This window comes from Stigmatopora nigra, chromosome 5, assembly GCF_051989575.1.
Source record: "Stigmatopora nigra isolate UIUO_SnigA chromosome 5, RoL_Snig_1.1, whole genome shotgun sequence".
Lineage (NCBI taxonomy): Eukaryota > Metazoa > Chordata > Actinopteri > Syngnathiformes > Syngnathidae > Stigmatopora > Stigmatopora nigra.
Window position 1 is genome coordinate 15702808 of NC_135512.1, and position 24104 is coordinate 15726911.

Genomic DNA, 24104 nt, shown 5'->3' on the forward strand with positions numbered 1-24104 from the left:
TGTTATCCTTCACTATTTCACAGCTTCAACATTTTCGGCTTCAGTACATAGTTTTTTTTATAATAAAAATAAAAAAGTTCAGAAAAATGCCAAAATTCACGCTGACACTCGCAAGTCCCTGTCTTTAGTTTCTCAACAATAAAATGCCAGAAGAAAGGGGACTGTCACTTAACTCAGCATCGGGAGTTAGCAGACGTCATTTTTGTCCGAAGCCCCTGTGAGGTTGAATTTTTTTCACAAATGCGAGCCTTATGCGACCTTACGGCGGACAACGAGGTGCTATTCTTGAAAATAGGGCATTCTGCGGAGTGGATGGCAGGGAGCCTCAGTGAAGGTGGATTTTTTTTCAAAAATGCCAGCCCCAGGCGATCTTACGTTGAGATCACTCGGTGGATTGAAAAGGCTAAGAGCCTCGGGGTTGCGTAGCTGATGGTGGAATTTACCAGAAATGTTTCAAAGTGCAGGCTTCGAGCGACGTTACTGCGGACGCCGTCGCCTATGTCTGAAAATAGAGCCTTTTCAAAATGTTCTTCTCTGGATCTCAAAATTCTTGCTTTTTTTTCGCCATTTTTCTTCCATTAGCGTCAGCCTCACAGTTTTGGGGTGCTGAGGTTCGAATTCAGATAAGTCCTCCTGTGTGGAGTTTGTATGTTCTCCCTGGTTTTATCCGAGTACTCTGGTTTCCTCCGACATTACAAAGACGTGCATGGTAGGCTGGTTTAACACTCTAAATAACCCCTAGGTATGAGTGCGAGCGTGAATGGTTGTCCATCTGCTCGCGCCATACAATTGGTTGGCCACCAATTCAGGGTGTCCCCCACCTCGTAAACGATGTCAGCTGAGATAGGCTCCAGCACCCCCATGGTTCAGAAAATGAATAAATGAATAAATGAATAGGGTTTCAATCTCCTCCTTTAGAGTTCGAAGCTCAGGAGAGTGCTCATTAAGAGTGCTCATTAAGAGTTACGTATGCTTCTCCAGTATAGTTCTCAGTAGAGGGCTGTCAGGGCCTTCAAGGCCTTCTCTGCTGGCCTAAGAAATATCTGAATGATATATTGTTATATTTTGTCCATCTATACTTATGAAACAAATCCAAATTGTCTGTTAGCTTCCTTTCATTGCGTTCCTCCCTGGTTGCACTGCTTCCAGATGTGTGTTTCATATTGAAACATTTAACCAATCACATTTCAGCCATTATTTGTTACCAGGGTCAGAAATCTGCCCCAAGGCCTTCACAATCAGTTCTGCAGGCTCTGCTGCATTAAACAAGCGTCGATAAGACTGTTGCTTTAACCAATCAGATTTCCGTTTGGCAACACCACAACGCCTTGTCGCAGGCATAGGTATACGTCATCGCTTTCACCAACTATGATTGGGTCGCGATTAGCCACAGCTACCAAACTGTATCTAGGTGGGGCTAGCTGCACAAGTAAATATATTGTTGTGTTGATTTGAAACCATTTTCAAGATGTACTTTGCCAGAAATATGACATACAGGTTCGACTTTCAGCATTAGCTTTGATGGCGATATAAAAGAAGGAAGAAAGGAGGATGGATATTGCGTACAGTTAAAAAGGACTTTTGGTGAGTAAAATATGGCTGTATTCCTAAATAATATTTTAATTGTGGGCCAAGTTCTGCTATCTGAAAAGCTCCAATGTTTGTATTTAATCACTAAATGCTGCTAGGAAGTGGATTTTACCCCATTTTCGGATAAATTGTTAAGACTCTGACTGATCTAGCTTCTTAAAAGGACAGCACATGTACATACAGACTCTTATACTCACACGCCGGCTTAGTGAAACTGCTCATGGCCATTGTTGGCTTTTATTGATGTGTAGACCGTGTTGTTTTACCTTGTTTTGTCGCCGGTCTTTTGGTCACCGGTCCTTTGGTTGCCCGTTGTCGCCGTCTGGGCGACCAAAAGACCGGCAACCAAAAGACCTGCACACACAAGGTTTTATAGCCATAAAATATTTTTTGAGGGTTGGATTGATTTGATTCGTTGAAGGCGCTACAAGAAAATTCACAGACCGCCACTGATAATCTATTAATTATTATACTAATTCTATACAGTTGCTCATTTCTTTGTGTCACCTCTATAACCTTTCACCTGTTCATGTAATACATTGCTTTTGCTCAGTGCTCCTCTAAAGTTTTGTTTTGCTTTGAGCTTCTTTCTAGTTCTCCCCTCAACAAAATACACATTTTTTTGCACAATATTTCTGATTTGTTGGCTTTCTCTTGGTTATGACGTTAAGTTTTAATGGTGCAGTATTATTCTTTCATTGCCATAGTTAATGTTTTCTGACATACTCCATCTGCCTTCTTCTCAATACTTATTCTTGGTTAGCTTCTCTTAGGTTAGCTAACTGGAATTCCAGGCTATCTCTAACAAATTGAATGTCCTTTTTGCAGCTCTGTAACGATTCAGGTTTTCTTCTCCTCTACTCTGATTCCTATTCTCTTGCTCCAGCTCTAAACATAGCTTTTAAAGCTTTGCCTCACACTCTTTTATTGTAGTGTATTTTCAAGCACACCTGTTCATTCCTTCTTCAGTACTTTTATTCCTTCAAACTGCTTCATCCAGACTGTGGATGACATAAGATATTTGATCGGTCTTCTTCTGCAGCTTCTGTTTAACTTCAGCCATTTCCTGTGTAGTTGTATTTTTTTCTCTTCTCTTTCCTTAACCAAAACCTTGTTCCCTTCTTCTGTGTTTAACAAGCATTGATGATGAGCTTCTTCTTCTGTCCTCTTTTTAAGTTCCTTTATCTGTTTAATAGAGTTCCTCAGCTTTTTGATTTTGTGCTCATATAACTCTCCATTCTGCTTGCATCCTCTCATATTGCAATTGAAGCTGCGATGTATCATCCTATTTGGGCTGTAAGCCATCGAATTGTCGTCTGACTGACATAGATCTAAGATTCATAGTTTAGCTTTATGCCATTGATCTTTGCATTGCATTGGTCTCGTTACCTTTGAAATCTCATTCTGGAGTTCTGCCACCTTTGAGGTTTCCTCTTCTAGCTTCTGCTGTAACTGTTTAACCTCATGCTCTTTATTTTCCAATGTCTTTTCTACTTCCATTTTGTCCCAGCTGACACTTTCTAACTCTGTATACCGCTTTTTGAGGACAGACTGAAACTCCTCCTGCTGATCTGTGTAGCGATCTTCTGCCAATTTCCGCTTCCTCTTTTCTTCCTCTAACAAGTAGCGTAGACGTGTCACCTCATCATCAAGGTCAGCCAGTTGGTTATGAGTGTTGTCGAGGCTGTCTTTTGCGTCATTGCACTGCAGGGAAGTGGTCTGTTTAGTCTCCTCCATTGACAGCAACCTTTCCTGAGACTGGGAAAGCTCGAGTTGATAGCTGAGAATAGAATCTTCGAGAGATTTATTCTTGATATTGCGGTCTTTGATAGTCTCCCTCAACAAGCGAAGTTCTTCTTCGAGCAGTTCAATCCGAGTGTTACGAATCTGAAATGAGGGGAGGAATATTCAAACACGCTGTAATTTAAACATACAATGTCATCATTGACATTCCAAAATATTTTTATATTACACCCACACCTTATTTATATATTCATTGATCTACATTGCAATACCTTAAGGTGCTCCATGTTTTTTAAAAGTTCTCCAAGGAATTTTAAGTAGTCATTCGACCAAGTAAGCAACTTCATGTATCGGGTCTGCAATTGAGTAGCCTGAATGGAATAGAAGTGGATGATTGCTAATGCACAAATGGTACATAGATTACATTGAAATAAATATTATTTCCTACAGGAGTTTTTATAGTTAACCGTGGAACGGTCTGCTTTACCTCCTGAATGAGATCAAAAGATGGTGAAGTTAGCATTGTTCTCTCGATTGGGATCTTGAGCAAAGTCTCTAAGCCGGAGGTGTAACAGGCTAGATCTGATTCATAATCCTGTAAAACATGTAATTTAAAAAAACAATGAAAAAATGAGTGACTCGAGATAGGAAAAAGATCCAAATTACAAAATTCCCCAAAAAGTAAATGCATTTCCTTATCCGTTATATAATTTTGAAAATAGGATAGGATAGGACAGGATAACTTTATTTATCCCGTATTCGAGAAATTGCATTGTGGCAGTAGCAAGAATGTGATTAGACAGAACAGCAAAGCAAAAACACAAAGTACAAAGCATATTAAAGTAAACGGAATCCTATAATCATTAAGACATAAAAGCAGCAAAAACACAAAAAGAGCAAGAGTGGACGGAGCTACCACGGCCGGCTGCCGGTTAAACAGTGCCATTTTGGTTGCGGTAGCTAAAACGGACTCAAAAAGACGTTGTAAAGTTGGACAAAAAACTGGAACCACACACAGGAAGTCTTCCACGAGATGGGGGACTTGGGCAGACTGTGACCGAGGTAGAGAATATGCAGAGTCGCTCTTCCAAGCTTATCCTCACAGTTCCTCAGTAGTCTGAAGCTGAAGAAAACAGCAGCAGGGCAGAACTCTTCGACTACGTTGCTGGTAAGTGCCGGCAGCTCTTCCATCCCATCCCACGATGGAATGGTTGGTCAAAAGCGTTGTCTCTTCTCCCAGCCCTTTTGTCCAGCTCCGAAACTCCAGCAGCACCGAGGTGTTGTTCCTTCTGCTGCATATTGTAACAGCTAGTCCCATGAGTGTGACAGCGTAGGCATGGCTGACTAGTTCCAAAAAAAAAGCCGAAAGAAGCGAGGCTAACAGAACAAGGAAAGTTGTAAAAACATGAAAGTAAAAAGTATAAAGTACAAAGTCAAGTAAAAAAGAATGTATTAAGAAATATTAAAATGTAATTTAAAAAAAATAGAAGGGCTGTAAAACATGAAAAACACAAGAGTGTACAGAGCTACTCCCACTGGCTCCCGCTTTAATGGCGCCATCTTGGAAAATAGTCACACATGTATTTAGAACTTCACTACCCTCCACTAGGCTCGGATTTCATCACTCTCATATATAATGACAATAAAAGCATTCATTCAATTCAATTGGCTATCTCACAACAACCACTATCCACGTTCGAAGATTCTCTCTTACAAACCGTTACATGCCTGTCCACGTCGTTTAAATGCTCCTTTTATTAATGATTGCAATTCCCCTTTTTGAGCAATTAAAAACTGTACAAATATAAGGCAGCACATATTTTCACACACACACACACATACACACACACGTACATGCACACACACTCGCACACGCACACACGCACACACGAAAGGCACAAGTAAAGGTCTAAATTGTACAACAAAGTGGACGGCTTTCACCCCTGGCTCTTGCCGCCATCTGGCGACTATTACGTCTCCCATTATAACGGCCGCGGAGGGAACTATTTCAGGGACCCAGGGCACATATGCTTTATTCATTTTAAGACATTAATAAATCCTCACGTCTTTCATACCAAACCAATTTTAAAGGGTCTAGTTTGTAGTTGTGCGAGGACTGTGGAACAAATGAGAGAATTTACATGTCAAAGGACTGCTGTACTCATGAAATTTTGAAGTTAAGAAAAAAGTTCTGGAGCCAATAGATTTCATCACAAGGCTTTTGATTGTGTAGATTCTAGAGGTGTAGATTTGAACATTTACCATTTGCCAGATGCCCGAGATAAGATGGAATTGGAGCAAGAGCTAATGCTTCTGTTAATTAAACTACTCCCTAAGGTGAGAATGGGACTTTAAGATACTAGCCTCAATCTCTTGGGGCTCCAGTATTCTGTGCATCACAGATCTATGCTGATTGCGCTAGGCGAAGAGGCTATTTTGGAATATTGAGGTGCCTGTTAGTCTTGATATATCCTACTGTGGCAGATATCAACATGTGTTCATGAGCCAGGGTGAGGATGGCCTTAAAGACATCAGACATTGCCGAAACGATGACGAAGGAGGGTAGGAAGGTGTTGGACTGGATGTGGAGTGGACACAATTTGGTGGACATGTGAAGGTGAGTGCATTTGAAAGGTTAGGGTTCTCCTCCTTACCTTGATTGAGGTCAAGCAAGCCTCATTGTCTTTTAGAACACCTTCTAATGTTTCACGTTTTTCTTTGATTTCCGTATTAATAGCCTTCGTGAAAAAAAGAAAATTACAAAAGTTTCACAAATATGTCTAAAAAAACTAATAAGGAACACATTACATCAGGGGTGGCAAAGTCCGGTTCTCGAGAACCCCTATCCAGTCTGTTTTCCGTATCTGGCCTCCTTTACCACACCTGAATCAAATGATTAACTCAGCAGCAACCTGTCCAGAAGCCTCATATCAATCACGGTTATTTGATTCAGGTGTGTTGGCAGAGGGAGACATGGAAAACAGACTGGGGCTCTCAAGGACAGAACTTGGTCACCCCTGCATTACAATAACAAAATGATATTGTGAACAGTTGTATATACATATAACCTTCTGATTGTTGATGAGGTCCTCCAGAGTTTGAACATTTTGTATGTTGGTGGTCTGCAGGATGTCTTGCTTTTTCTGGATGTGACCCATCCAGGCAATGTAGGATGAGCTGGTTTGCTTATAGTGGGCCAGCTGAGGCAGATACCGCTGCAAATCCTGGAGTCTGGAATAAAAATCTTCATTTAATTTTTTAAAATCTTTTTTAAGAAACACTAGCTGATCTTTTGTACCTCACAGGATTTTTTTCTCCCGATTTCAATATGATTCTGCATACCTGCAGTAGATCTGTTCCTTTATTCGTCTCCAGCGGTCTGACAAAAGACCCATTTGCTCAGTGTACTTGGAAAGCATCATGTCACATCTGTGGAAGGGCCCTCCCACCTGGCCATTCCAGTGGTTTGCATTGGCTAGTTCAGCTTCCATGGAGTTCAGAACACCACCTTTCTGATCCAACTCATCTTTGATATTCTATATAGGATATGCAAAATATCAACAAAGGAAAAAAACAGTTCCGGTAAATAAAACTGCTTCTCTACCAGTGTTGGAACTAACGCCTTTAAATCCGTCATGTTACATAAAACTAACAAACAGTTGGTGCGCACTTTTTACATGCACTAAATTCAAGATTCTGTAGATGCCGGGTTACATTGCTTGCTGACGCGCTATATTTATATAGTGAAAAGGCGGATGTGTTAATGGGGAATGCTCGTGCGCATATCATGCTACAAGCAAAACAATATTAGCAGACAGCGATTAATTTTTCCTCTGCTACCAGTGCCCAATGTGATATGGATCAGAGCCAAAATGGGTAAAACGTTGTGTAAAATGAAATTCTGCATGTTGAACCATTGATAAGTAGATGTAACACTACATGTTGGCTTTAACTTGTAACGTAATGTCCTAAATTCATTTTCTCTATAACAGCCCCGAAGTTATCATACGATTACTTATATGGGGAGAACCAAGTGAGAAGTCATGCTGTCGTGTACTTTATCTGTACTTATGAAATCACATGGGGCACCTAGTTTACAAACGTGAATGACTTGTATTCAGCTGAATTTGGGGAATTTCAAAATCAATTTGACAATAAAACATTTTTTTTCCTGAAAGTCACGAGGATAAATAATGTAAATGTTTATAGTCTTGTTTAACTTATATTTTGTTGCAAAAGCCCTACTTTTATTTGAGTGAGTCCCCACAAACAAAATATGATATTTTGGGTTTGCTTCGGGCTCGGGCCTGAAAATCAAGTTTATTCATTGGGCTCGGGCCGGGCTCTAATACTCGCGGGCCAGGTCGGGTGAGGCTGGATTTTTTTCGGCCCGATATTACCTCTACTCGGAACGGTTGCGAGGGTTGCTTGAGCCTAACCCAGCTAACTTCAGCCGAAAGACTAGACTACACTATAGACTAGTTGTAGGGCACAAGATTTTACCAAGGATGTATGATTGCGTTGAAGTCATGAACCTAGTTCTAAGCACTGGCACAGAAAATAGCCCTACTAAGGTTTTACCACATAAAGGTTTATCCTTTGTCAATACAGCAAAGTGTATTAAGGTCAAATTCATCTTACACTGTTTTTACATAGGGGCAATACTTAAAAAAATCTTTCAGTAATATACCTTGAGAGTCATCAAGTTGTCGTTTACATCTGCAAGCAACAGAGAAGTGGTCTCCTTCTCTGTCAATCTCGTTTCATGAATCTTAATGATGTCTTCAGCACATGCCATACTTTCCACCACGCTCCTAAGAGCCTGGAATCTGATTACAATAAAGACATACCAATAAAAAAAACATGGAAATATTTAAATTCATTGTATGAATTTAGACAGGGTCGGTCAGAAACCTTTTATACTGGGAGAGCGATAAACAATTCATATTTTTAAATGTAATTCCTTGATAGCATATGTACTATATGTAGCGGTTATACCAGTGACGGACCGTGCATTTCACACCTACGCCTTCCATAGTGTGTGAATAAATCCAACCCTTAATTAGTATTTTATGACTATAAAACCTTTAATGCAGCTACAGCTGTGACACATGAAAAAGAATCAATGATAACCTAAAAAAAATATTCAGGAAGATAGACATTTTACTGACCAGAATTATTGTGTTCTGGGACCAACATACGTAGAAAATAAATATTCGAAGTCTGGGACCAACGTACGTAGAACATAAATGATCGTGGTCTGGGACCAACGTAAGTAGAAGAATAGAGTCAGGGACTCCGCTAAGAAACAAAGTCAGGGACTTGTCTGATATTGAATGTTTGTGATCTGGGACCAACTTACATAGAAGATAAATGTTTGTGGTCTGGGACCGACGTACGTAGAACATAAATATGCGAGGTCTGGGACCAATGTACGTAGAACAAAAACGATCGTGGTCTGGGACCAACGTAAGTAGAACAAGAATAGTGTCAGGAGTGGCTGGATTGCCTCTCCTGGCATGACGTCACGATAATTATCACCTGTGACTAATTACGTGATTAGATTATTTTTGGTATTTAAGCATTATGGTTTTCTGTGGACGAGGTCGGATCGTCTGGTTTCGTTCCTGTGTTTCCTCGTAGTCATTGCCGTTTCCATTGACGCCACGCCGCATGTTCATTTCGTTTGTCAAGAGAGATCAAGCTAAGTTGTTTATGTTATGTTACCCCGTTTATTAAATCAACCTACAAGAGCTACAGATCTGCCTCACATTTCCATTTACTTCGGCGACTCTGCATCTGGGTTCAACTTCCCCTCCGATCGCGTCGCACTACGCGGCGCGATCATAACAAATAGAGTTAGGGACTCCGCTAAGAGACAAAGTCATGGATTTGTCGGATCTTGGTGTGTTCAGAGATATTGGATGAATCACAAAGTATTGAGATCAATTTAGTAAATTTAGAATATAATTGTTGTCTAAACTATTAAATAAGTGATTAATATAGGTCGGGAAGCGACAAGAGAGATGGGTTTGTTGCCAGACTGCAGAATTGAGATCGAAGGGTTGCCAGATGTGGGGTATATGCGGATGCGTAGTTTGAGGGCTTGTGTCTGCCGCGATGGGTGGATAGGCATGGTTTCTTTCCCAATTTGAATGACATGAAAGGTTTGATGAACATAGAAAGGATTGTTGAAGAAAATAATTTTGTAAGTAAATCGAAAAGAAAGTGTGGGAAAAGCAGCTGAAGGTGTGCAGAGTTGACTTGAGGTAAGTAGAGTGGACTTAAAATATTTTGTGTGTCGAGTGTTGCTGCAGAAAATGGCTCTTATCTTAAGTAAACATCGTCTCCTTGGTGGGGGTGAGATGAGCCGATCCGAATTTAATAGGAATGCAGCCATTAAATTTAGCTATCCTTGGGTGGTTAGCAATATAGGGGTGATTTGTGATGTAGACCTTAAGTATTAAGAATTATTTGGTTATTAATGATATCAAACAAAAAAATGACAATGCAAAAATAGCATTATTAGGTAAAGTGTACCTGGCTGGTTTAGATGGAATAATTAATTTGGGATCGTCATGATTTCCATAGGACGGAAGAGGCATGGAATGTATTCAGCGCACGGAAGACATGCCTTGTTTTGCCCTGAGCAGGTGAAATATGTTTTGGGTCATTTTAATGATTATTAATGATATAAGCATAAGCATCGAACAATTGTTGTCAACCAAATGATGTTGACCTATTTCCTTTGGGATTGATTATTGTTGATAGGACAGCAAAAGGTGGTGAGCAGTCACTGATGTCTGATTATGAGTGTGAGTGTGAATGGTTGTCTATCTTCTTGTGTTTATTATTGGCTGGCCACCGAGATAAAATCAATCGTTTAGATGTCAAGGTGGAAAAGGATTTAGAAATGTGGAATCGATTTCTGAAATCGCCAATAAGCCCCTTTTCAGGGATTATGGATTTTTTTTTGTCAAATGACATTTTTGATGAAAATGCAGCAGCAGTACTCCAAATGTCAAACCTGACGTGGAGAAAAAAATAATATGCTCTGTAAAATGGGAAATTTGGGGGCAACGAAAAAGAAAAGAGAAAATAAAATGAAAAATATCATTAAGAAAACGCATTGAATTTGGGTTAGCAGAAGGAGACTGTGCTTCTCAACAGGAAACAGAACAATGGTGGTGCTAGGAGCCTGGGTGCTCAACCTACAGTATAAAGAAGAAGCACTAGCACGACTCAAAGTGGGAACATTCATACCAAGTGTTGTTGACCAACCAACGGACATGAAAATAGCCGAGAGGGCGATGAGGATACACCTTTTTGCACAAAGCGTTTCAATTGAGACTAAACCTTCTTACAAAGCGTTAAAATAAATGATGAATGAAAACGTCCAATGTATCCCCAGTCAAACTCGCAGAGCTTCTCACAGAACTCCTGAAAGCGGTACAGCTACCAATGAAGCTGCTATCTGCAAATGTATAGCACACACGACGGGACAAGACCCTGTCTCGTTGGGGAAAAAGCAATCAGACGAAACAGTCAAAGAAGCCGCACACTGCAAACATCGAGACAGCAATATCTGCAGTGGAAAGGTCTCGCAAAGGTCTCCAAACCTACTTTTTTGTTGCAGAAACTGTCTCACCTGCTGTAGACACAACGCTCAGGGCAATGAACAACCCAGGCGTGGAACAAGGCAAACAGGAACATATCCCTTTGAGGGTCTGAACCTGGATTTCATCAAACTGAACCAAAGTGGCACATACAAGTACTGTCTTGTGATCATTGACACACTTAACAAGTGGATTGAGATATGCCCATCCAAGAAAGCTGATGCCATGGCATCGATTTTTTATGTCTGGGCTCATGTGGTTGAAACGCGGGGGGATCTTCAGGCATTTCAGTAAAAGTTGGCTTGAAGGTAACAACAACTGACCTGTCTGATTATTTCCCCCTATGTTTTAAAGGTATGTTGTTTTGTTGTAGAGATCGATTGAGTGTGGGGTTTGCAAGAGACAATAGTTGGCATGTGAGAAAGACCATAATGTTTAGTAATGTTTGTTTACTTTTTATGTATGTGCGTGAATGTGCGAGTCTCGGGTGGAGGACATGAATAGCCTTTAGCAAGCTACCTTTGGCCGCCATTATAGCGTTAGCATGAGTGTGCAGTATATGACGGTGGTAGCAAAAGAAGCTATGCTATTGAGATTTCACGAACCTCGAGTAAAGCACATGTAATAGCATAAGCAACGTACCCCCGGCCGCCATTAGTGTTAGCATTGTGATGTGTATGTGTGTATGACGGTAGTAGCAAAGGGAGCTAAGCTATGCTATTGAGATTCCTTTGTTTGCCCTGCTAACTAGCTGAGAACTTTGCTAAGTTGGAAAACAAAAGGTAATACAAGTTACAATAGTCATAAGTTATGACCGTTTATGCAACAAGTACATTGTTTTGGGTTATAACGGGTTGTTAATATATTTATATGTATATATATATATATGGGTGTTTCTGTATATTATGTTTTTGTGTGAATTGATTATTAATTTTCACCAAAGGTTGGCTTGAACATAACAACAACTGACCTGTCTGGTTATTTCCCCGTGTTTTGAAGGCAAAGAAATGGCCGAATTCAGGGGTACTACATTTGGAGGCACCGCTGGGATTGCTGCTTAGATGACCAGTGTTCACAACCTGCTCACTGAATTCTGAGCCAGCTAACTCTACACTACAAACCAGGAAGAAAACAGTGAGGAGAGGTGTTGTTGTTAAGAGGAACTTGAAGTTGGCAGAGTACTCGTCATCTGAGGCCAAGCACAGATCATCAGAGAGACGGTAAATACGTGCCAGTTCAGAGTTCACTTTTGCACAGTTAACCGAACTCCTACACCATTGAGGAAATGGAAATGGAACTGGAGCAGTTATACCAAGAGGTGGAAGGAATGTTGGATTACCTGACAGTAAATGACCTGATAGGAATATGTTGTTTTCTTAAAATAATAAGATGTGTGAAACGCTATACACATATGGCATTGTTGGCTCACATTGTGACGCACCTGGAAAGAGAAGAACTCGAAGACGAAGAGGATAAAGGTATGTCCGAGTTGTTGAAATTGAAAGAGAAAATATATGAGATGAGGCATGAAGACAAAAGACATGAAGGGAGGGAAAACAAAGATGCTGATGCTTTGTCAAGGATGCCGCTGGATGTTGAGGTATCGATGAAAGAATGTTCTAAGGAACTGCCACCCGATGCTATCGTTGCCACAATCCAAGCAGTCAAGGCAGAGGAATATCCCCTTTGATCCTGCCTTCATTTCAAATCTGTTGTTCAGTGACAGATGTAGATGAGACAGCTGCTGCGTCAATCAACCCTGTGCCAAAAGAAGTGATAAGAAAAGCACAACAATTGGACCTATTCATTCGTCCTGTGTTGAATTATAAGCGCCAGACATGGGCAAACTACGGCCCGCGGGCCGTATACGGCCCGTTAGACAATTTAATCCGGCCTGCCGAGCTTGTCCAATAAATAAAATAATAATCCTTCATAAATCATTCATTACATCTTGTCCATGCAATACCGTGTTTACCCTATAAATGGCGCGCTGACATTTAGGTCTTTGTTGAGTCGCGCCTTTCTCTTTATTTATCCCTCTTTACCCTTGTAAAACTTGTTAATTTCATACGCGCACGAGGACTTAATCACCGTCAGTTCATTACGTTCTTGGAGGAAACTGATGCGGATCACCAGGACTTACTCTACCATTCCCGTGTCCGCTGGTTAAGTTTGGGCAAAGTGCTACAACGAGTATGGGAGCTCAAAGAGGAGATCATCTCCTTTTTGGAGTTAATTGGGAAATCCGAAGAGTTTCCCGAGCTGAGAGACGTGAACTGGTTGTGTGACTTTGCTTTTTCTGTTGACATTTTTTCGCACATGAATGAGCTGAACGTGCAACTACAGGGGAAAGATCAATTTGTACACAACATGTACACAAATGTGCGAGCCTTCAAATCGAAGCTGATTTTATTCTCCAGACAAATGTCAAACAAATCGTTCTCTCATTTTCCCACTCTAGCCACGCTAAAAGAGGCCACCCGAAACATAAAGAAATACTGCAAAACACTGGACGACCTGCACAGAGAATTCTGCCGTCGGTTCTCAGATTTTGAAAAAATTGAGAAGTCACTTCTGTTGGTCTCCTGTCCATTATCACAAGACCCTGAAACAGCGCCACTGGAGCTGCAATTGGAACTGATCAATCTTCAGTCCGATTTCACTTCAAAGGAGAAGTTTAACTCTTCTAAACTGGATGACTTTTACGCTTCACTTAATGAAGCCATGTTTCCAAACTTGCGGAGGATGGCACAGAAGATGCTGGTGTTGTTTGGCTCGACCTACGTTTGTGAGCAGACGTTCAGCATCATGAACATCAACAAAGCCCGTCACAGATCAAAGTTAACTGACCAACACCTCCGATCTATCCTGAGACTTTCCACAACAAAACTAACACCAAACTTTGATGCACTGGCAAAAAAGGGAGACCAACAACACTGTTCCCACTGAAAGTTCGAGTTTTTCTACTATGATAAAAAAATTGAAAGTTTGAAAGGGCGCATCTTTTAATTACGCACTGCAGCGGGACAGAAAGGATTGAGGTTAGTCGCCTATGTTGTTGGGTAGTAATGTTTTGAATGTTGAAAGTTATATTCATCAAGATTTCAATAAATTTTGATATTTGTTTTACTTGGTGCCTTCAATTGAATTGTATTAAAAACAGATGCAATCTCCAGGGTTGATAGATCACAGTTTTCTATTCTAATCTATTTGGCCTACTATTTCTCCTGTACATTTGGAAAATGCAGTCCTCAATGTTAGTGAAACGTGTTGAACATTTATTTGCATGTGCTTGCTGTACTATGAGGTTTGGATACTACAAGCAACGCTTTATTATATTTGGCCCAGCAGTCAATGTACTGCTGTGGCCCCTTGTTCAAATTTTATAACCCATAGTGGCCCGCAAGTCAAAAAGTTTGCCCATCCCTGGTCTAGGTGGTAAGCCATCAGCTGAGGAGTTGAAGTCGCTCAGCCCAAAGACAAAATGCTTGCTCAGGCAGTGGGAAAAACTGATAATAAACAGTGACGGGATTCTGTACAGAACCACAACGACCCGTAACCAGTTAGTCCTGACAGAACAATATCGAGGAACAGTAATGCAAGAGTTGCATAATAACATGGGGCACCAGGGCGTCGACCGCACAGTATCCCTTGTGCGTGATCGTTTCTTCTGGCCGTATATGCAATCTGATATTGAACATTAGGTGACTAAAACCTGCCATTGTCTAAAACAAAAGAAACCATGCCAGGAACAGAGAGCGCCATTGACAAATATTGAGACAATACAGCCCTTTGAGGTGGTCTGCATTGACTTTCTTCATTTTGATAGATGTAATCCTCGTCATAGTCGACCACTTTACACGTTTTGTCCAAGCATATGCCACCACCACCAAGTCAGGAAAAGCTGCTGCAAACCTTATCTTCAATGACTTTGCTCTGAAGTTTGGGTTCCCCTTACATATCCACCATGATCAGGGAAGAGAATTCAAAAACCAGTTAGTCACCCAGTTGAAGAGACTCAGTGGTATGGCTGGATCAAGGACAACACCGTTACACCCGATGGATAATGGTCAAGTGGAACGAATGAACAGAACATTACTACAGATGCTCAGAACACTGACTGAGACACAGAAATCTAATTGGAAGATGTCTTTGAACAAACTTGTGCATGCTTACAACTGTACCCGTTGTGATGTGACAGGTTATTCACCATTTTACCTACTGTTCGGGAGATAACCAAGGCTTCCAGTGGACATGCTCTTTGGACTGTGCAACAAGTCCGATGCAGATGGACAGCAGGACTAGCAGGTGGAGGACATGTATAGCCTTTAGCGAGCTACCTTCGGCTGCCATTATAGCGTTAGCATGAGTGTGCAGTACATCACGGTCGTAGCAAAGGAAGCTATGCTATTGAGATTTCACGAGCCTCGAGTAGAGCACATGTAATAGCATTAGCAACGTACCCTCGGCCGCCATTAGCGTTAGCATTGTGTTGTGTATGTGTATGACGGTAGTAGTAAAGGGAGCTAAGCTATGCTATTGAGATTCCTTTGTTTGCCCTGCTAACTAGCTGAGGACTTTGCTAGGTTGGAAAACAAAAGGTAATACAAGTTACAATAGTCATAAGTTATGACCGTTTATGCAACAAGTACATTGTTTTGGGTTATAACGAGTTGTTAATATATTTATAAGTATATATGGGTGTTATTGTATATTATGTTTTTGTGTAAATTGATTATTAATTTTCAGTAAATGTTGGCTTGAAGATAACAACAACTGACCTGTCTGGTTATTTCCCCTGTGTTTTAAAGGCAAATAAATTGCCGAATTCAGGGGTACTACACCTGCCGCCCCCAAAGTGCTGGACTTGTTGAAGGAACCAATGAAGCAGTAAAACTCAGACTCAGAAAAACCATGGCCAGAAAGCCTGAGCCTGGTAGAAACATACATGAGAATCGCACAGGGGATGCACACCATTTGAGGCAGTGAATGGCAGAATGGCAGACCCTTACACTAGCCAATGTGGGAATGAGATCTGGTGGTAGAAGAGAAAGGAGAAACAGATCCCCTCACTCAGTGGTTATGCAAAATGTTCCAAGAAAGAACCAATACATCTGACAATACACCTTCAGGAGCAGGTTAAGAAAGAGTGAGATCAATTTAATAGGAAATAGGTTTATTACCAAACTGCAAAGTGGAGAGAGAGAGGTCTAACAGTGGAGCCCTGTTCAGCGCAATGTTCTTACAACTCTCTATCGAATGAACAGTGGGTTCGTCTTTATAAAGGAAAACAGGGCACATTATGGTTTCTATGACAACGACCAAACTCTGGGCAAAGTCTGATTAATCAGTGACAGGTCTCCATGACAATGACCAAACTTTGGTTAATGATGTCTGATTAATCAGTGGCAACTCTCTATGGGAACGGCCATACTTTGGGCGAAGTCCGGTTAATCAGTGTGAGGTCTCCATGAAAACGACCTAACTCGGAGCAAGTTTCTTATGACAATGATGTTTCTATACTTACAAAGACTGATACAATATGAACAAACAATTGCCAAGCAACTTTGACATTTTATCTTTCAATATTATCTGACAAGAACTATGATAAAATGCAAATGATCTGCCGACATCTTCTCTGTCTCCCACACAGAAGGTCTTGTTCCCAGGCGACCTGGTACTCGTCAAGGGGATAAAAAGAAAGTGCTGGTCTTCTCCATGTGGGGATGGACCTCACCGTGCGATTTTGACCGCTGACTTCACCAAGTTGGTCAGCACCGTCAATGCTGATGAACGAGTGTTGGGGCTCACAACCATGATCCAGTGTGGGGCTCGGATGTCCCCCTTGAACACAAACACTACTCAGACTCATCCAAAATCCTGATAGCTCTGTTCGCCAGGGCAGGAACAGCAACGAACACCCTACGTCTGGAAACCATTGACTACACATTCCAGGCCTTTGTCATCGTATCAGTACGACTACAACAAGGCCGGGAAGCCCAAATAACCTCCCAGAAGAGAGGTGTGTGTGCCATGGTAGGAGAGTCATGCTGCACCTTCATCCCTGCCAACCCATCCTACTCAGTCCATGTTGCCCTACTAACTAACCCTCTTAAGTTATCAAAGTTTTGGTTATGAGCACTATTTGCCTTGTCCTCACCTGCTTCCCAGCGACTGGTTCCTAATTCCCTGTATCTTGCCTCGACGTCTCCTGTGGACATAACACCTTGTGCCTTTTGTTTTGACAAGTGATGAGATTGTGAACGTGTTTTGAAAACTATGAGGTCCCAACCGTGTAACGCACCCCTCCCTTTAGAGTTGAAACGTCTATGTAATCAGGGTGTTACGATCGCCGCCGCGTAGTGCGAGGCGATCGGAGGGGAAGTTGAACCCAGATGCAGAGTCGCCGAAGGAATGGAAAGGTGAGGCAGGTCTGTAGCTCTTGTAGGTTGATTTATTGAACGGGGTAACATAACTTCAACAACTTAGCTTGACCACTCATTACAAACGAAAACAACATGCGGCGGGGCGTCATGGAAACAGCAATGACTACGAGGATTAACAGGAAACGAAACCAGAACTAAACCAGTACTACACTAGACGATCCAACGGCGTCCACAGAAAATCACAATGCTTAAATACCAAAAATAATCCAATCACGTAATTAGCCACAGCTGACAATCATCGTGACGTCATGTCAGGAGAGGCAATCCAGCGACTCCTGACAGTACACCCCCTCTAAGGGACGGATTCTAGACGTCCCAAGGTCAATTACAACATGAGAAACGGGAACAAGCAGGGAGGGTGGGTGGGCGATTTAGAATTGTCCGGTGGTCTTCCACACCAACCCAAGAACAGACGGAGAGGTCGCTCCGGCGGGCGTCCGTGCCAGCCAGAAACGAGACAAGTCAGTGGCAGGTCTGGCGGGCGTCCGTGCCGGTCAGAAACAAGACGGGGCAGTGGCAAGTCTGGCGGGCGTCCGTGCCGGTCAGAAACAAGACGGGGCAGTGGCAAGTCTGGCGGGCGTCCGTGCCGGTCAGAAACAAGACGAGGCTGTGGTCGATCCGGTGGGCGTCCGCGCCGGCCAGAAACTAGACGAGTCAGTGGCAGGTCTGGCGGGCGTCCGCGCCGGCCAGAAACGAAACGAGGCTGAGGTCGATCCGGCGGGGGTCCGCGCCGGCCAGAAACGAGACGAGGCGGTGGTCGATCCGGCGGGCGTCCGCGCCGGCCAGAAACAAGACGAGGTTGTGGTCGGTCCGGCGGGCGTCCGCGCCGGCCAGAAACGAGACGAGGCAGTGGTCGATCCGGCGGGCGTCCGCGCCGGCCAGAAACGAGACGAGGCAGTGGTCGGTCCGGCGGGCGTCCGCGTCGGCCAGAAACGAGACGAGGCTGAGGTCGATCCGGCGGGCGTCCGCGCCGGCCAAAAACGAGACGAGGCAGTGGTCGGTCCGGCAGGCATCCCAGCTGGTCCCTTAAGTCTTTGCCAAACTGCCTGCCTTCAGGAAATATTAGAAGTTTAGTACGGTCGGGCACCTTACCCTGTTTGCTCGGGGGGTGGACAGCCCTCTTCTCCCAGGAACCCGGATAATTGCTTCTCTGGACGTCGCCGGCTTCTTCCTCCTGGCGCACCGGCGAATTGGCACTCTCGACATCGCCAGCCCCTTCCTCCAGGGACTCCGGCGAATTGCCTCTCTCGTCGCCAGTCCCATCTGCCAGGGACTCCGGCGCCTTGCCACTCTCGACGTCACCGGCTTCCTCCTCCAGGGGCACCAGCGAATTACCACTCTTGACGTCACCGGCCCCATCCTCCAGGGGAAACGGCAAATTGGCACTCTCGACGTCGCCAGCCCCTTCATCCAGGGACTCCGGCGAATTGCCTCTCGCGACGTCACCGGCTTCTTCCTCCAGGGGCACCGGCGAATTGGCACTCTCGACGTCGCCAGCCCCTTCCTCCAGGGACTCCGGCGAATTACCTCTCTCGACGTCACCGGCTTCTTCCTCCTGGCGCACCGGCGAATTGGCACTCTCGACATCGCCAGCCCCTTCCTCCAGGGACTCCGGCGAATTGCCTCTCTCGTCGCCAGTCCCATCTGCCAGGGACTCCGGCGCATTGCCACTCTCGACGTCACCGGCTTCCTCCTCCAGGGGCACCAGCGAATTACCACTCTTGACGTCACCGGCCCCATCCTCCAGGGGCAACGGCAAATTGGCACTCTCGACGTCGCCAGCCCCTTCATCCAGGGACTCCGGCGAATTGCCACTCTCGACGTCACCGGCTTCTTCCTCCAGGGGCACCAACGAATTGGCACTCTCGACATCGCCAGCCCCTTCCTCCAGGGACTCCGGCGAATTGCCTCTCTCGATGTCGCCAGTCCCATCTTCCAGGGACTCCGGCGAAATACCACTCTCGACGTCGCCGGCCCCGTCTTCATCGAGCGCCGGAGCATCGTCGCCACTTCTGGGCGGGCAGGCGCTGGACGGGCAGGCGCTTGGGAGAGCGGTGCTTGGGAGAGCGGTGCTAGGGAGAGCGGTGCTAGGGAGAGCGGTGCTAGGGAGAGCGGTGCTAGGGAGAGCGGTGCTAGGGAGAGCGGTGCTAGGGAGAGCGGTGCTTGGGAGAGCGGTGCTTGGGAGAGCGGTGCTTGGGAGAGCGGTGCTTGGGACTGCGGTGCTAGAATGGCCGTCTGTCACCAGAAACCTGATCCGTGGCTTCGGTACGGGTGCGACCGGCGACCCCAAAGGCAACGGGAGTAATTTGCGTGGCCTTGGGACAGGAGCTTGGGGCACTTGAAACGGCGCGCTGGGCCGAGTAACTTCGGCCACTTGGACAGGCGTGGTCGGCCGAGTGACTTCGGGCACTTGGACAGGCGTGGTCGGCCGAGTAACTTCGGGCACTTGGAAAGGCGTGGTCGGCCGAGTAACTTCGGGCACTTGGAAAGGCGTGGTCGGCCGAGTAACTTCGGGCACTTGGAAAGGAGCTTGGAGGAACGTGGTCGGAAAAGGAGCTTGGAGGGACGTGGTCGGAAAAGGAGCTTGGAGGGACGTGGTCGGAAAAGGAGCTTGGAGGGACGTGGTCGGAAAAGGAGCTTGGAAGGACGTGGGCGGGCGCGTAACTTGGACAGTGGTTAGTGTGTCCAGGCATTGCTTTCGCTTCGCTCTACGGCGTGGCGCTCGGCGCCTCCTCTGGGAGGACTGCACAGCACCCCCGCCACCACGCCGCGCCCCAGTATTGGTGGTTAGCCCACTCTGTAATTGCTGGTCGGGGTATTTGTAATAGGAATTATCGGGGGAACAATCGGGATAATCCTCCTCCAGTGGAAGGTCTCGGGGTCCGAATTGGTCAAAGAATTCATCATCGGATTCCGAAACGCCAGCGAAAAAATCAATTTCCTCAATGATGTCCTCCTCACCAGAATCGTCAGGCTCCCTCCATGGTGAATCAATTCCTCTGGGCATAGGCATAAGATAACTTGGGCGGCCTCTGGTGGTTGTACGCACCTGGACCTCATGATGAAACGGTAAAGGCTTCCCAGGGCGACGTGCATAGCAGTGGTGGGGCGTATGAGCACGCTGCGGCTCCAACTCTCCCACCAGCCGTGGCTCATCTCCAGCAATGATGTGCCTGAGAGCCCCGCACCACGGTGTGTTCATTACAAAATTCCTAAACGATTCTGAGGGGTTACTTATACATTCCAAGCAGTCCGGTGTCTTCGAGGTGGATGGTTTGCGTCGCCGAGTGCGTCGGCGCGAGCGTGGGTGGCGCTCCGCTGGGTCCATATTGGTTGGATCGTGCTGTTACGATCGCCGCCGCGTAGTGCGAGGCGATCGGAGGGGAAGTTGAACCCAGATGCAGAGTCGCCGAAGGAATGGAAAGGTGAGGCAGGTCTGTAGCTCTTGTAGGTTGATTTATTGAACGGGGTAACATAACTTCAACAACTTAGCTTGACCACTCATTACAAACGAAAACAACATGCGGCGGGGCGTCATGGAAACAGCAATGACTACGAGGATTAACAGGAAACGAAACCAGAACTAAACCAGTACTACACCAGACGATCCAACGGCGTCCACAGAAAATCACAATGCTTAAATACCAAAAATAATACAATCACGTAATTAGCCACAGCTGACAATCATCGTGACGTCATGTCAGGAGAGGCAATCCAGCGACTCCTGACACAGGGCCTCTGAATTAAAAAAAAAAAAAAAAAAAAACGAACAAAGGAAAAGAATGAGCAGAACAAGGTTGGGGAATTGCCACAAGCAGTCCTCGACGTCCGTTCTCCTTGCAAGTAAAAATACAGAAGTCTGTCTTTCCTCTTTCTTTTCACGTTTCTGTGGATGTCTAACAGAAAACCTGATACCATTATTACACACCTCATATATTATACACCTCATACCAAAATTCCAATGTCCAAACATCCAGAAGATGGCACAGAGGATTCTGGTGTTATTTGGCTCTACATATGTGTGTGAGCAGACCTTTAGTCTGATGAAAACCAAGAAGGTACCCCATGAATCCTAGATGAGTGATGAGTACGTTAATACTTTAGTCCTTTTTCTGTTATGTTTCATATTTACTGTTAACGGATGCAGTTTTTATATGTATCGTATCTTGTGCTGACCCGGCCCGTCTGTCAAATTTTTAAAGTCAATCTGGCCCGCGGGCCGAAAAATTTGCCCAACCCTGGTATAGGACCTTCACAGGGAGGTTTGAAAGAATTGGACAGCACTAGAGTGAAATGTACGAGTTGCATGGCTCAGGGTGATTCTGAGTAATTATGTCTGTCTTCTTATTATTATATCTACAGTAATGTATTGTGTGTTTTTTTTCTGTCATTATGGGGTCATAAGAAAAGCATCCAGACATACCGTTTGATATTGGTTGTTGAGTTACTCTCTAGGCTGTTGAGACGTTCAATGAGGACTCCAAGCTCATTTCGTAGGAACTGAGCTTTATCTGAATCCTTCATCCTCTCCAGCATCTTCATAATATTCTTCCTCATTATTGTGTACTCCTCTTTTATAACGTTGAGCTCAAGCTGCACGCTCTTAAAAGAAATTTTAAAATATTAATATAGTATTTATAATTGACACAATATTTTTTCTATTTGATTTTGTTTACCTCTAACTGTGTAATTTTGAGGCTACAGTCTTTTGTCCCATTATCTCCCAAGCAGAAATGAATTTGCCGAGCCAATAAACCCTCAACTGCCTCCAGCTTCAATCTGAGTATTTGCAGCTCTGTTAAGATATGAGAAGATCTGGCAGCCTTGTTCTTTGTCGGCTCCATCCTTAATCCTTTCACCACCTCTTTTTTCAATTCTTCTCTTTGATGCTCCTCCTCTAGATTTCTGGCATCTTCATCGGCAGGTGTACTCATTATCATTTTTCGTTGCTCTGTTTCTTTGGCAACTAGATGAAAGAAACAGACAAACAAACAAAAATAAAGAGGAGGAATTTACCCTTTTCTAATTAGGTCTAACATGTATTGCAGGACAATACTTTCACACAAGATTGTTAGGGTGAATTACCTAACAGATTTCATAATTAAAAAAAACCTTTACTACATAACTTTGGAATCAACTAGACAAGGGATTGTAAACAGGCCCTTAATGAATTGTCATTCATTCATTCTTGGAAGCGCTGATTCCTCACTAGGATTGTGGGGGCCTATCCCATCTGACTTCGGGCCAGAGGCAGGGGACACCCTCAATCGGTGGCCAGCCGATTGCAGGCACGAGTAGACGGACTACCTTGCACTCTCACACCCAAACCTAGAGTGTCCAATCAGACTAGCACGCATGATTTTTGAATGTGGGAGGAAACTGGAGTACCCAGAGAAAACCCACGCAGGCTCGGGGAGAAAATGCAAACTCCACACAGGTGGACCGACCTGGATTTGAACCCAGGACCCCAGAGCTGTGAGGCAGACGCACTAACCACTCAACTTGCCAGACCGCAATGATCTATCATTACCTAACTAGAAAAAAATAAGCAGCAGAGTTGATGAAGCTGCAACATAGGGACTCAAAGTATACTTTCAAAAACATTCATGGCATTTCGAGCAAAATGTTAAATCTTTCCTACAATTGGCAAACATAATTTTCTAGGACAACTTACGATAAGCAGGCAACTGTGCCACCAGAGTTCCATAGTAGGCCTGAGCCCCATTGAACAGGTTCTCCATGTCCCTCTTGTCATTTTCATTAAATTTCTGTGAGCCTTGACAACTCAGTTTGAAATCTTCGTAATGGATCTCAAGATGCTTAATTAGCTCGGAGTACTCGTCGGGATTCATATAAGTCAGCTAACAGAGAAAACATGATATATGAAAATTCAATTAGAAACAAGAATGTAACAGAAGCAGAAATTATGAACTCCTTAAGAAAGTGGAGCATTGGATCATCACTCAATTGTTTTTTTTTACTACACACTCTTAAAAAGAATGCATTAACAGTATGAAACTTCGACCAGTTGGTTAGTAGTATGTCACTTTTCTTGGTTTTTGAATTCAAGGTTTAGTTTTTTATGTGAACAAGTGTTCATATGAAAAATTACTATAATCCCCTTGCGTTCCCCATGTCCGCCTGCTTCCCGGGAATTGTGTCCAACTCAATCCACTCCACAGACCGTATGAAACATTCACAAAGTTAAAATTGTTTGAAGTGTCCTCGTGGTAGGATTTAGGGTATTCCCTTTAACTTTACGGAGGATGAAAACCAGACATGGCTGTTATACTTGAAAAACCACTGAATAGGGTCACCCTTGTGATTTCTACCATTCGTACATGTTTATGTGTCAATACAATATCCAGAAGTATACAGTGATCCCTCACTTATCGCGGTTAATGGGGACCGGACCCCACCGCATTAGCTGCATATCCGCGAAGTAGGAGGGCGCAATCAAAAACGCTTATAGAAACGTATAACACGTGCACAAAACCACCACCAGGCTAATATGCTGTTCATTCAGGTGTTTTATTCCACATTAGAATCCAGGTGTTATGTTGGTGCATACAAAAAAATCAAGTATATATATATATATATATATATATATATATATATATATATATATATATATATATATATATATATATATATATATATATATATATATATATATATATATATATATATATATATATATATATATATA

The 24104-nt window shown here is 43.8% G+C and overlaps 1 protein-coding gene across 2 annotated transcripts in view; it reads right to left on the minus strand.

Moving 5' to 3' along the window:
• Window positions 1-24104, minus strand: part of dspb (desmoplakin b) — a 57597-nt gene that overhangs the window by 11902 nt on the left and 21591 nt on the right. The window contains exons 12-21 of one of the 2 annotated variants that reach the window (XM_077717363.1): window positions 23070-23256; window positions 22072-22361; window positions 21819-21997; window positions 8024-8162; window positions 6676-6869; window positions 6402-6564; window positions 5988-6071; window positions 3821-3928; window positions 3606-3704; window positions 2980-3477 (exon numbers count right to left, since the gene is read on the minus strand). In XM_077717363.1, the coding sequence (XP_077573489.1) occupies window positions 2980-3477; window positions 3606-3704; window positions 3821-3928; window positions 5988-6071; window positions 6402-6564; window positions 6676-6869; window positions 8024-8162; window positions 21819-21997; window positions 22072-22361; window positions 23070-23256 (1941 nt within the window). Of the gene's footprint in view, window positions 1-1841; window positions 3478-3605; window positions 3705-3820; window positions 3929-5987; window positions 6072-6401; window positions 6565-6675; window positions 6870-8023; window positions 8163-21818; window positions 21998-22071; window positions 22362-23069; window positions 23257-24104 lie in introns of those variants that run through there. The other variant, XM_077717364.1, reaches the window with a different exon arrangement.